Genomic DNA, 13263 nt, shown 5'->3' on the forward strand with positions numbered 1-13263 from the left:
TATAGGTTTCATAAAATTGCCAATGGGGTCTATGACTCAAGAAGTTAAGGACCCCAGGCCTTAGACCAGTGGTCCTCAAACTTTTTAAATACGGGGCCAGTTCACTGTCCCTCAGACTGCTGGAGGGCCGGACTGTAGTAAAAACAAAAGCTCACACTCTGTCTCCGCCCCTCAGCCCATTTGCCATAACCCAGCGGGCCACATGTGGTCCATAGGCCATAGTTTGGGAACCCCTGCCTTAGACCAAAGCAGGTGAAGGAAAAGATCTGCTTGTATCTCCTGAAAAGAAATGCAATATTACTATAGTCAATTTAATAAACATTTCATATTCTCTCTTTATGAAGAAGCCAAAGGTTCAAAGAGGTTAAATTAGCAACCAGAATGTTGCTATAAGAATTTTTCATTCATTTTTATTTCCACTAATTCTCATTTTTAAAAAAAGCTACTAGAAGATTCTGATGAAAATTAAGTAGTAAATGGACAATAGTCAGAAGACCTGATATTCAGCCAGGCCCACTCTACCACTAAACACATACCTGGGCAAAAATCACTTGACTGGGAGGTAATGCCTGCAAAACCTACCTCAATAGAGTGTTGTGAGAATTAAATGCATGCTCTATCTAAAGAACTTTGTAACCATAACGCACTATATAAATGTCAGTTACACTTTCAGGTCATATGGAATACAAAGGGACCACAGTGAAAAACTGTTTATTACTTCTGGGTGGGAACAACCTTCTGCCTCTTGGATTTTGTGTACATGTAAAGAGATGGCACAATGTAAGGAAGAATCCCACTAAATGAATATCATATTATGATTTTCAATAATACTTTTAATATAGCCACCACATATATTTGCAACATTAAAATAAAACACTGGACACTCAAGTATTTTTTAAATGGGTGGATACACATAAACAATATATTTACTATTTTCTCATCCTATGACCTTACCATGCAAGACAAGCAATTGCATATTAATTCACTCAATTTCAGTTCCATTCAATTCAACAAACACTTGAGGCCTAGTATATGCAAGGCACTATGCTAGGTGCTGAAAGGCATGCATACAAAGATGAATAAGACACAGTCCCGGCCTTTCAGCTAATGTAGACCTACTGATAACCACACATTCCAAATGCAATAGACTTTAAAATAAATCTCCAGGGATATTGCCAGCGGTCTGCCTAGCACCAATTATGTTGGCGATTCTCTCAGTTACATAACCAAATTTAAGAAAGCCATATTTTCCTAGGGCCGTTCTTTGAAATGAGTAAGCTGGTGTCTCTTCCAGTGGGGTGCCTGTCTAAAAGTTTTGCCACACACTGAACATTCAAATGGCTTCTGTCCTGCATGAATTAAATAGTGTCTTTCGAGTTTGGATGGAGACCTGAAACTTTTAAAACAAACACTACACTGGTAAAGCAGGCCTTCATTCTTCTCAGCACTTCCTGAATAGCCGTGGTAACGGCTATAACGCCTCTGCTCTGTCTCCAACAGTTTCTTAGACAGATAGGGCTGCATATTTCTACCATGAGTGACAAGAATGAAATCCCCTGATTCTGTACTAACTTTGAATTCTGATACTTCACTTGAGTCAGTCACCTTATATTCTTGAGCATCACAAGCCTCAGAATAACCCACCAACTGAGAATTATCTCCTTGATGAGTGAAAAGTTTATTTAAATTTTCAAATTCTACTTGGTAAATAGGCCTTTTAAAAGGGATTTTTTCAATGTGAGTGAGCTTATGCCTTTTTAAGTGAGCTGACTGTCTAAATGACTTCCCACAAACATTACAGCCAAAAGGTCTCTGTCCAGTATGAATTAGATAGTGTCTCTGAAGTTTGGATATTGAAGGAAAAACCTTTTCACATTTGTCACATGGACACATTTTATGTCTTGTAAGCATATCATCAGTGGAAGTTGAAAGTGCACGTTGAAGTGCATCAGGGTCATCAAAGAACTCCTCACCAGATGGATTATAAATTGTTATGTCATTATTCACTGAATCATCTACATTTAAAATACCTTCACTATTAATAGTACCTTTCAAATTAACCTCAGCACTAGGGCTCTGCAATTGCTTTTGCCAGGAAAATGGCAAATGTCTTTTCTTTTTAGTACTATTAACTTTTTTGTAAGATCCAAATTTGCCATGAGGACTCTTAAAGGTTTTAGGTGAGGCATTCTGATCAGAGCTTTGCTCACCAAGATGATCACGATTTTTCAAGAACCTAGTTTTAAACTTCTTTTTGTCAGATCGAAAGGCATCTAACTGCTTATCCCCAGGACGCCTAAGCTTAGTCAAAACTTTACCTTTAATATTAGTTTTGTAGTTGTGGTTTCTTTTGATGCCATTTGTATTTTTTGCATCTCCTGCATGCAAACATTTGTGAACATTGAGAACCTGTTCTGATTCAAAACACTGCTCACATTCTGGACACTGAAAAGGGACAATATAAATAGAGTCAACATCAATTGGAGAATTCTCCTCGGATTCCTGTGTGTCACCATTTTCAAAACCATCCTGCTTTAAATTTAATTTAATTGGAACTGAGTGTGGCTCTGGATTCTTTTTCTTGAATGAAATAGTTTGAAAATTCTTTTTTCTGGTATGAATTTGTTTATGCTTTAGAAGTTTACTCTGAATCTTAAATCCTTTTTGACAAAAACAACATTGAAAAGGTCTCTCTTCTGTATGCGTTAGCTGATGGATTTTCAAATGGGTTGACTGTCTAAATGATTTGCTGCAAAGAGAACATTTAAAAGGTTTCTGGCCAGTATGAATAAGTAAATGTCTTTCCAGCTTTGAGCGGGATGGAAACATCTTGCTGCAGGTATCACATGCATGGATTTTCTTTCTTCTCCTTGCAGTGCCATACACATGATCTGACTTGGAGGATGGGTGTAATACCCACCTCTCTTCTGTTGAAAAAGAACGATATGTTCCATAAGTTGGCTTCTCTTGCTTGGATTCTGCCAATCTTTTGACTTGCTTTACATCATTCTGGTAAGTTTCATTGTGGAGTTGCTGATGTTTCAAGAAGGTTATTAGATTTTTAAAGTGTCGTTGACAAATACTACATTTAAATGGAAGCTTGTGAGTTAGCTGATGTCTTTCCAGATGAACTAGTTGCCTAAAAGTTTTATGACACACATGGCATTCAAATGGCTTTTGACCAGTGTGAATAAGATAATGTCTGGCTAATTTTGATGGTGTTTCAAAGTGCTTGAAGCATATATTACAAATATATGGCCTCTTCCTAGGTAACTTGTTGGACACCACACACTGCTGAGCTTTTACCATTTTAAAACGTCAGTCACAAAATTCTTTAGTGAATTCCATTGAAATCCATTGCTTTCTTAAACTCCATAGGTTTCTAAGAGTTAAAAGGAAAAAAAAAGCATCATTTCAAGTACTTTTTGGTCACATTTAAAAGATGAATGGGTTAGGTTAAAAATACTATGCAGAAAGAAAAACCTGGACCTTTTCTGCATTTAAAATACAAAAACACCTAAAACTAAAATACCAATTCTAGATAAAAGAATAAGAGAGATCTATCTTTCAAAATAATATTACTGACTTCAGACATCCTAAGAAATAAGGCTTTATTAAAGGAAAACAGTTTATAACAAATAGTTATCAGCAATTTATAACAAATAAAATTCCTTAGATAAATATTTCTTTGGAAAAGATCAACCATAACCAGCAAGGAGTAATATTAATAGTATTGAAATATGCTTGCACAAAATAAGATGCACACATTAGGCATGATCTGCTGGGAAGAGAAAGGAGGTACACATTACCCTTCTGTGGCAAATTTTTTGATGTATTAGCACATTCTTTTCACCAGTCAACTATTTCTGCATATGAAAGAACACCATAAGTAATATGCAGTACCATGGAAAGTTCATTATACTGAGTCAAATTTTTTATTCTAGCTCTGCTACTTAGCAGACAAGTGACCTTGCACAAATCATTTCTAGGCCTGTTTCCTCCTCCTTGAGATGGGGAATATAGCACCTGCCCTGTTTACTTTACAAAACTGTATAATAATCAAATGGAACAATATGAGGAAATTATTTGAAAACTGCAAAATGATATATCATTATAGACAATAGGCTCTGTGAGGGAAGGGACCATATGTTCTTAATCCCCAATACAAAATCTTTTAACACAATAGACACTCAACAAATAATTACTGAATAACTTACCAGAGTAGCTAATTATTAAACTAAGTTGTAATTCCTTTTATTTCTCTGTAGTGAGAGTGACTAAAAGGGAAGGTAGAAAAGCAAAGGACATAGATAATTAGCTCCAGGATGGCATAAGAGTTGCCTATAAAGTCAATAAATAATAAACAGGTGGCATGGTGGGTATAGCACTGGACTTGAAAGTTTGGGAGACTGTGTGTGTGTGTGTGTGTGTGTGTGTGTGTGTGTGTGTGTGTGTGTGTGAGAGAGAGAGAGAGAGAGAGAGAGACACACACAATTAGGGATTAAGTGATTTGCCTAGGGTTATACAGACAGTAAGTGTCAAGTATTTGAGACTGGATTTGAGTTCAGGTCCTCCTGATTCCAGGGCTGGTGCCATCTAACTGCCTCCCATCCATAATCTTCTAATGTTTACATGGAAGTATTTTTTCCCCCTCAGTGTTCCCTTGCTGTTATTCTGTCCCACTTCTCAATTAGTGCTAGGGTTGAAGAAAGTCTAATCATGGACTAGCTAGAAAGCCCTGTGGATAGAGTGCTGGGTATGGAGTCAAAAGACTCCTCAATCTTACTAGCTGGGTGATCCTGGGCAAGTCATATAACCTGTCTGCCTCAGTTTTGTCATCTGTAAAAATAAGTTGAAGAAGGAAATGGCAGACGACACCAGTATCTCTGTAAAGAAAATCCCAAATGGTATCATGGAGAGTTGGATATGACTGAAAAACCAATGGAGGTCAGAAATATAGTTCTATTTTGTTAGCAAGAAACATAAACCTTTGTCCTTTCCAAGTTCATGCTTTAAACCAGAATTGAATTTAAAAATTCCTTTCCCTAGGAAGTTGTTAACCAATCTTTTCTTGAAGGACTCCAGAAATGGGGAAATCACCACCTCCCGAGAAAGCCCTTTATAGCTGTGTATAACTATTTGGAAATTTTCCTTATATCAAGTCTAAAATTTTCTTTCAGTCCTACTTTTGCCCTCTGGATTCAAGCAGAACAAGTAAAATCCTTCTGTTAGGTGACAAGCCTTCAAATACTTGGAAACAACTATAATGCCTATTCTAAGTGTTCTCTTCTCCAGGCAAAACATACTCTGCCCCAGACCAGTTCCTTCTAATGATACTCAAATGAAGTCAAGGTCCCTCACCATGCTGATTGTGCTCATCTGGACAGACTCTAGCTTGTCAATGTATTTCCTGAAATGTGAACTGAATAAGAACTGTACAAATGCTACATATAGTCTGACCAGGACAGAGGGGAGAGAGGACAAGAGGACCGTCACCTCTGAAAGACCAGACACTACACTTCATATTACATCTGCCTCTTTGGCTTCCATATGATTTTGCTCAACCACATAGCCCTAGATCTCTTTAAGACAAACTACTACTTAACCCCAAACTTGTCATTCTCCTTGTAATACAGATCTTTTTGAATGCTAATGCATAAAAGTTTATTTACTCCTATTAAATTTAATCTAGTTTGATTTGGTCTATTTTGTTTTAGCCTGTCAAGATCTTTTTGAATCCTCAATGTCATTTAATGTGTTACCTATTTCCTCTTCTTCCCAGCATTGGGTTACCTGTAAATAGGCTAAAAATGCCATCTATGACTTTTATCTAAGAAAAAAAATGTTAAATAGCACAGAACTTTGAGTCACTGAGAATACTGAAGACATTCTCCCAAGCTGACATTGAAGCATTAATGATTATCTCCTTTCGTTCTAGTTATTCAACGCAAAATAATTCACATCACTTTTTTTTCCTCAGTAACCAGAATTAGAAATAACATGAGTTGTAATTTATAAGAGTAAGCTATTTATATATTACATATTGTATATGTATATAATTTCCCAAGAAATTCCTATCTAGAACAAGGGGCAAAATAAATCTAGCAGCTTTATTCAAAATTACCAACTAGCCTATTAAGCTTAAATGATCAGAATACTGTTGAGACATGTCACAGCTAAACTACATTCTTTCCAATGATCTATCCTCCCCTACCAAATGAAACAAAATGTATAAGAGTAGAAAATCAAAAACAATTCTAGACTAAACATGAATCCTTTAACAATAAAACAATTAACTACCTGTTGTTTTTGATATGTCCAGAATTTTCTCCTTAAGTTTAAAATACTATATAAATTTTCAAAATCCTCACTGTGTATATTAAGACATTAAGATATATGTAATCCATAGAATCAAAACTAGAGAACAAACAAGGTAAATAACTATTTGGTGTGGAAGCATGCAGTATAGCACTTATTGGGCAGTCAAAAGAACAAAAAATTTTTAACTTAAATATATCTGTGGGGGAAAAAATGATAATATATTCCAGTAATATAAAATTATATTCTCAATATTTAGAAGGGAATTTCTTTGCAAAGGTGAATGTTGAAAACTATTTTTGCATGTATTTTGAAAAATAAAAAGCTAGTTGTAGTCAAGACTCCACATCTCCATTGAACAAAGACAGTGTGCAGACCTTGCCTTTGAGTACACAAATATCATGATCTAGTCCATGATCAAATTTTTTTTAAAAATATTAATTTTATGCTTTGCACAATTGCTTAACTTCTGTCATCTCTCTGAAATATTTTTGTAGTAGTTTATGCCTGAGTTGCACAATAATTTCCTTCTTTTATTTACTAGAAAATACTTCAAAATGAGATTCTGAAGATTTATCAATATATGATCAGCTTTTCTGGAGATAATAGTTCTTAAAAGAAGAAATTTAGCAATTCTTCATATTCTAAATGGAAAATAAGAAATACCATATTGAATCAGGTCAAATCCAACCAGGAAATACTGAAAGTTTCACATTTATGGCACAGCATAATTGTCCTCTGTGTCTTGACAATTTAGGTGCACCTAGTAACATTTTGAATTTTGAATGTGAGAATGATTAGTCTGAACCCCTAATTTCAAACTCCCATTGAGTAAGTGATCCAAGTTCACAGTAGTTAATGGCACAACCAAAAGTGAAAAACTTGGTCTCCTATCTCCCAAGACAATTTTTCATATAAAGTAACTTGAACCTATTTGATTCTCTTGTTTAAAAAAAAAAAAAAAAAAAAGTGGTTTTTTTGCAATTGTTTTTACTTGATAAAAAAAATCATTCTTGGTCTTGGCAGTTAAAAGCCCTCAATACACTTAAACCATCTACCGTTGGAAGTATGAAATCAGGTATAGATCTCTTCATCTGTAAAATAAGGGGAAGGAAGTATTTAAGTGCCAACGATGTTCAAATCTAGCCTCAAGCACTTATCAGCCGTATAACATGAGACAAGTCACAACCTCTGTCAGCCTCAGTTTCTTCCCCAGTAAAACGTGGAGGACAACAATACTTTCCAAATCCCTTCCCCTCCCGGGATTATTGTGAAGATAAAAATGACAAAACCTTTTTAAAGCACTTGAAAAATACCAGTAACATTAACATCTGGACTGCCCCATCATCCCCTTTCATCCTCGGCTTCTCCACAACACAGTTTAGCGCCGTTACCTAACTGCTGTCTGGCGGTACTTCCCTTTCTAGGTAGGTACTACTTCTACACCTACCTCCCGGAGTGCTGAAAAGACAAAAGGAGGTATCTGTAAAGGGCTTTTCCAACATTAAAGAGCTTTATAAACGCTAGTTATTATCCATATTATCTCCTTAACTCCGCCCACACCACCTTTCACCCTTGGCCTCTGCACAAAAAGTTAAAAAAAATTTACCTAACTGATGGTCTGGTGCATTTCCCTCCGATCCCTATGGAGCCTGGAGAAAGGAATCAAGCTGTCAAGCGGGGAAGGAAGGAAGCTACTTGGGGGAGGGGACCTGAGACACCGCCCCCGCCCCCTGCAGATGGAGCCGGTCACGCATGGATACAGTCACGCAAGGATACAGTCACGCACACACACTCACTTATGCACACGCACGCACGCGCTCGGGGCAGGAAAGGGGACAAGGAGGGGGCGGGCGCAGACCCACTTCAGTAACTGCAACGAGGCGGGGGCGGGGAGGGGGGGAAACGGAGAGGGGGGAAGGGAAGGAGGAGGCCGCTTCTCTCCCTCCCCCCCCATCCCCGCCCCCGCCCGGGGCGGGTCCCTTCCCCGGAGGCGAGACGGGCTGGGGCCTTCCCACTCGCGTCGAGCTTGGCCCGCCCCACCGACTCTGCCCTCCGCTTCACGCACCTGGAGTCGGGACAGCGAAGAGCTGAGGAAGAGTAGAGCGATAAGCCAAAGAGGAGCAGCGACGGCTGCAGAGGCAGAGCAGAGGCGGCGGCGGCAGTGAGGCTCAATGCGCAGCCGCAACTCCGCGGGAGAGCACCCAGACGAGGTTCCGGGCAGAAACTAGCTCCGGGTCCTCAGTGCGGCTTCCGAGTTGATTTGTGGTGCCTAAAAAAGAGCACTGACTTCAGTCTCTGCCACTATGCCCCACACGCACGACCAGCAAGCCGATGGGACAAGCAACTATCCCCATTTTTACCTGACAGATTGTAAAAGGTAGACAGGACATCCACCTCCTCCCCCCCACTTCGGCCCGCAACCGGAAGTAGGCCTCCTAAATCCCTTCCGACCGGAAAGCACTACGTAATTCTTCCGGACAAAAGTGATTGCTCTTAGTATTCAGTTCTGAGCTCGGACGCTCCTCTCTTACTGCAGCAACTTGAATAATAGCTGAATTTTACATACAACGTTGTAAAGTTAGAAAAGTGCTTTAGATACTTTAAATTTCATTTACGCCTCACCACAACTTTCTGAGGCTGCACCGTTATGCTAAATAAAACACGGTCCCAAAGTAAGATTTCCTCATTTCTCTTTGTGGTGTGGAGAGACAGGTCAGAGAGCATAAAGAAACGACTCACCTGAATTCCCAGAGCATGCCTGTCTTTCAGAACTTTCTCCTATTTCTCTTCTCTCGTCTTGTGACCTAAACACAAATTCACAAGTTTAAAATGGGGCCATTCAACCCATCAGTCAATAAGCTTTCACACTGTGCGCTAAGCCCGGGGGATTCAAAGAAAAGCGGAAGACCGCCCCTGTCCTCCAGGAGCTTACAGTCCTAGGAGGAGACAACTTGCAAAATTTGAATACAAGATACTTTAGAAGTAATTAACAAAGGAAGCACATTACCTTGCAGAGGAAGCTGGGGATGGCTTCTTGCAAACTGTAGATTTGTATTTGGCACTTGAAGGAAGCGGGTAGCGGGAGAAAACGAGAGAACATTCTAGGCACCGTAAACAGGCAGCGAAAATGCCTGAAGTTGGGGTGTCTTTTTAGAACAGCAAAGAAGTTGGGGTGACTGGAAGGGAAAGCATGTGGAAAGAAGCGAAGAAGGGTTGGGGGAGGGATATCCCGGTGGTACACAGACCTTTGAATGAGGTAATTGGCGGCGGCTGGGGTTGATTGCGGTTGGGTGGGGGTGCAGGTTTTTGGAAGATCAGTTTCAGCAGCTGAGTGGGAGAAACCCATCAGCAAACTATTGCAGTTGTCTAAATGTGGCCTAGGGCCTTCCAGGTGGTGGCGCTATCTGGGGAGAGAAGGGGACGCCTGGATGAAATATCAGGAAGGTAAATGCCCTAGGCCCTAGACTAGGGGGATGAAAGAGAAGATACCAACGTGGTCACCTTGGGAGACTGGGAGGATGGGGGCTCCTGTGACTGCAATAGACAAGTTAGGTTTTGAGATAATGAGTTTCGTTTGGGACATGGTGAGTTTAATATGTCTATGGGACATCCCGTTGGAAGTGTGCAGTGGATAGTTAGAATGAAAGTCTGGAGGTTAGGAGAGGGGTTCCGGAAACAGAGGCAGGCCAGCTTCGAAAGTGTCACTATTATATACTTTTTAAGAAGCAAGTTGTAGATAAAATAGGCTCATAGTATCACAGAATTCTCTTTTGTTTATAGAAATATTCCTTTAAAAAAAAAAGAGCATTAAATTTAGAAGGAAAAGAAATATGCTTAGGAACCAAAATATTGCAAAGTGGTTATTGTCTAAACTTCCCTGAAAAGGGCAAAAAATAAACTGATGAATGAAATAGAATTAGTTCACCTGATATTCAACTAAGTACATAAAAAAAGATTTGTGTTTCAGCAATAACAAGATTACATGATAATCCGTTCAGATATAAGAGCTCTTTTCAATAGCAAGGTGATTCAGGTCTTGTGATGGAGAGAGCCATCTGCACCCAGAGAGGGCTGTGGGAACTGAGTGTGGATCACACATAGTATTTCACTTTTTGTTTGTGGTTTGCTTGCATTTTGTTTTCTTTCCCATTTTTAAAAACTTTTTGATCTGATTTTTCTTGTGCAGTACGATAATTGTGGAAATAGGTAGTGAAGAATTGCATATGTTTAACATATATTGGATTACTTGTCTAGAGGGGAAGGGAGGGAGAAAAAAGTAGAGACAGGTTTTGCAAAGGTGAATATTGAAAACTGTGCATATGGTTTGAAAATAAAAAGCTTTAAAAATAAACAACAAAATTACTTACCAAGAAATAAACTGACTCACTGATGAATTTTGGAAGTATTTTATTTTACATTCTTGCAAGAACAGCTATTTCCGATCTGAAGACTAAGTCCCACTTCTGATTCCCCATGAATTGGGCATTCCGGAAGTTACCCCGAGTAAATCTCTGCCCTCCATTAAATGTCACAAGTATCTCCTATTCTAATTCTCCACCTTGGATTATATAAAGCAGTCCCTGCCCTCTAGGAATTTACATTCTTATGGGGGGAAATGATGTTGAAGGAACCTGAGAAGTGGAAAGGGGCAAAGTCCTGAGGGTTCTTTATCAAACCTAAAACTCCCAACCCTGATTACATTCTTTGATTTTCTTGTTCTGGGTTCCAGCCTCCTATTTTTTATGTTTCATTTTTCTAATTTAGTTTATTACACCTATTTTCATAACTCCATGGAAACTAAATCCCCATCCAATTCTCACAATCTGAATCAGGGAAAAATTATTTAATGAATGTAGTTGGGAAAATTGACTTCCAATTTGACAGAAAAAGAAATTGGAATTTTGTCTTATATTATATATATATATATATATATATATATATATATATATATAAAATCTGGCATCTAAAAATGGAACTTAAAAAGGATAATCTACAATAGATATGTGGTCAAAAATATGAAGTTCATTTTCAAAAGAGGAAATAGACATTGTTAATTCTCACTTGAAAAAAGTGCTCAACTTCATTAATAAAGAGGTGCAAACTAAAACAACTTGGAACTACCATTTCACATTCATCAAAATGGAGAGAAAAAAATAATGAAACTATACTGGCATGATTGTAGAGAAACAAATATATTTATTGCTGGTAAATTTTAAACTTGAAGAATCTTGGAGACCAACTTGGTAATGTTCAGCAGATTATAAAAATAATCATATTCTTTGACCTGCATAATTCCATGGTTAATAATATACCCTTTTTGAGTATCAAAGAGAAAAAGCTATGTATCCAAATATTTAAACTGGAGGTATTTTAAAAGTCCAATAGTGGAGAATAATTTATGTAAAGATGAGCTCAAAGACTTTCAGTCTGGCTGGCTGTATCTGCATATGAGAAGCCAAGAGAATGCATTAGAAAGGCTTCCTAGGTTTTGCTTATACCTTTATCTCTTCTACTCTTCTGTGAGGGAAAATAGATTTGGAATTGGAAAACTGGAGAATCCTAACCTTTTAAGTTGCTTTTAAGGGTGCTTTGGACCGAGAGAAACTAAAGAATTGTTCCTCAAGCCAAGCAAGGAGAAAGCGTTGCTAGAGATGAGTTTAGCATCATGGTCCCACCCTTTGGGGAAGTCTTTCAGTCAGAAATCCAAGTTATGTCAATTCCCTGAGACCCACCTTCTGTAGAAGTCTTGAGCAGTCTCCCCTTGCCATGTCCCATCAAAAATCCCAGTCATGTCCCTGAAGTTAAATTTTCTTTAGCAAATCTACTTATGGGCCACACCATGGCTGCTGCCCTCCTTTGGGTCAGTCCACCATGGCACTCTGCCTCATGGTGATTACCCTTTTCCCATGCCATGTGGTATCTCCCCTAACTCCACTGTGCTGCTTCCCAATTCCACTTCTCCTCACAGCTAAGTAACTCTTTTAGGGTGCTGAGTTCCTTTCATGATTTAGCCTTCTTGCTAAGGACATGCCCCAACCTCAACCCTTTCTACTGGGAAATTGTGAGTGTCACTAAGGAATTTGTCATTTATATGCTCTCCCAACTCTATTTCATATTTAATCTTCCTGGTGTCTATTGTATCTTTTCATTTTGTCTGTAATCTCTTCCCTCAATAAATCAACTTTTTGCCAAAGAGAATAGCCACTGTGAATTCTTCACATGACTGAACCCCAACTTTTGCTGTCTACCTTCATTTGCTTATCTACATTACCTATATAAATAGATATTAATTTAATAACACATCAGTAAAAACCAGGTATAATCTTGGCCTCAGAGATTAAAATCAAGATGCATAGGGAATCCTCACTATAGGAGACCCAAAAGGCTACAGCATAAATTGGAGTCCAAATAAAAAGCTAAGTCTGATGGCATAATCTAGTTGGGAATGGAAGCTTGGTGCCTAGGGCTAAAAAAAAACCCCACAACTCCAACTATATATAGAAGAAATAAGTCTAGCTAGACTGGAAACAAATAGGCTACTTTAAAGAAAGAAAGAAAAAGAAAAACTCAGAGAATTTTTCCTAGGTATGTTGCTGGTGTTAACAGTGGGGTAAGAATAATTGTTTTTCTAAAATAACTAATTTTTTTTTTTAAGCCTCTTGCTTTTGAACTGAGAGTTGCTAAAACGTATAGGTCCAGAGAAGTGCTTTCTTGAAAAGCAGTATCCAATGGGAAGCGAGCCCAGTGAGAGCCCTACCCTGATGTCCCTAGAAGCATTCCCCTGCTCTAAAGCATCATAGCCAAGAGCTGTCCCTCCCACCTGGTCCCTGGCCACATGCATATTTCCTATTTGTACGCCCCTTCATGTCTCTCAGTGACCATTTGTGCTCCCTATGTGTGTTCACTCTTCCTATTGATGTGACTTGACTGATATAGACACCA

General features: G+C 38.6%; 1 protein-coding gene across 4 annotated transcripts; it reads right to left on the bottom strand.

Annotated features, from left to right (window-relative positions):
* Positions 1–815: 815 nt before the first annotated feature.
* Positions 816–10705, bottom strand: ZNF770 (zinc finger protein 770). Of its 4 annotated transcripts, XM_074289209.1 has the most exons (5): positions 9329–10705; positions 9061–9125; positions 8387–8590; positions 7928–7970; positions 816–3382 (listed from the first exon to the last, which is right to left on the bottom strand). In XM_074289209.1, exon 5 carries the CDS (start codon positions 3307–3309, stop codon positions 1252–1254), a length of 2058 nt encoding a protein of 685 aa, XP_074145310.1. In that variant the 5' UTR covers positions 3310–3382; positions 7928–7970; positions 8387–8590; positions 9061–9125; positions 9329–10705; the 3' UTR covers positions 816–1251. The 4 variants fall into 4 exon arrangements, with proteins under 4 accessions (XP_074145310.1, XP_074145311.1, XP_074145312.1 ...); XM_074289210.1 differs by lacking the exons at positions 9061–9125; positions 9329–10705 and adding an exon at positions 8682–8764; XM_074289211.1 differs by lacking the exons at positions 9061–9125; positions 9329–10705 and adding an exon at positions 4218–4277 and having other exon boundaries at positions 8387–8716.
* Positions 10706–13263: the final 2558 nt, after the last annotated feature.

This window comes from Sminthopsis crassicaudata, chromosome 2 (genome assembly GCF_048593235.1).
Source record: "Sminthopsis crassicaudata isolate SCR6 chromosome 2, ASM4859323v1, whole genome shotgun sequence".
Lineage (NCBI taxonomy): Eukaryota > Metazoa > Chordata > Mammalia > Dasyuromorphia > Dasyuridae > Sminthopsis > Sminthopsis crassicaudata.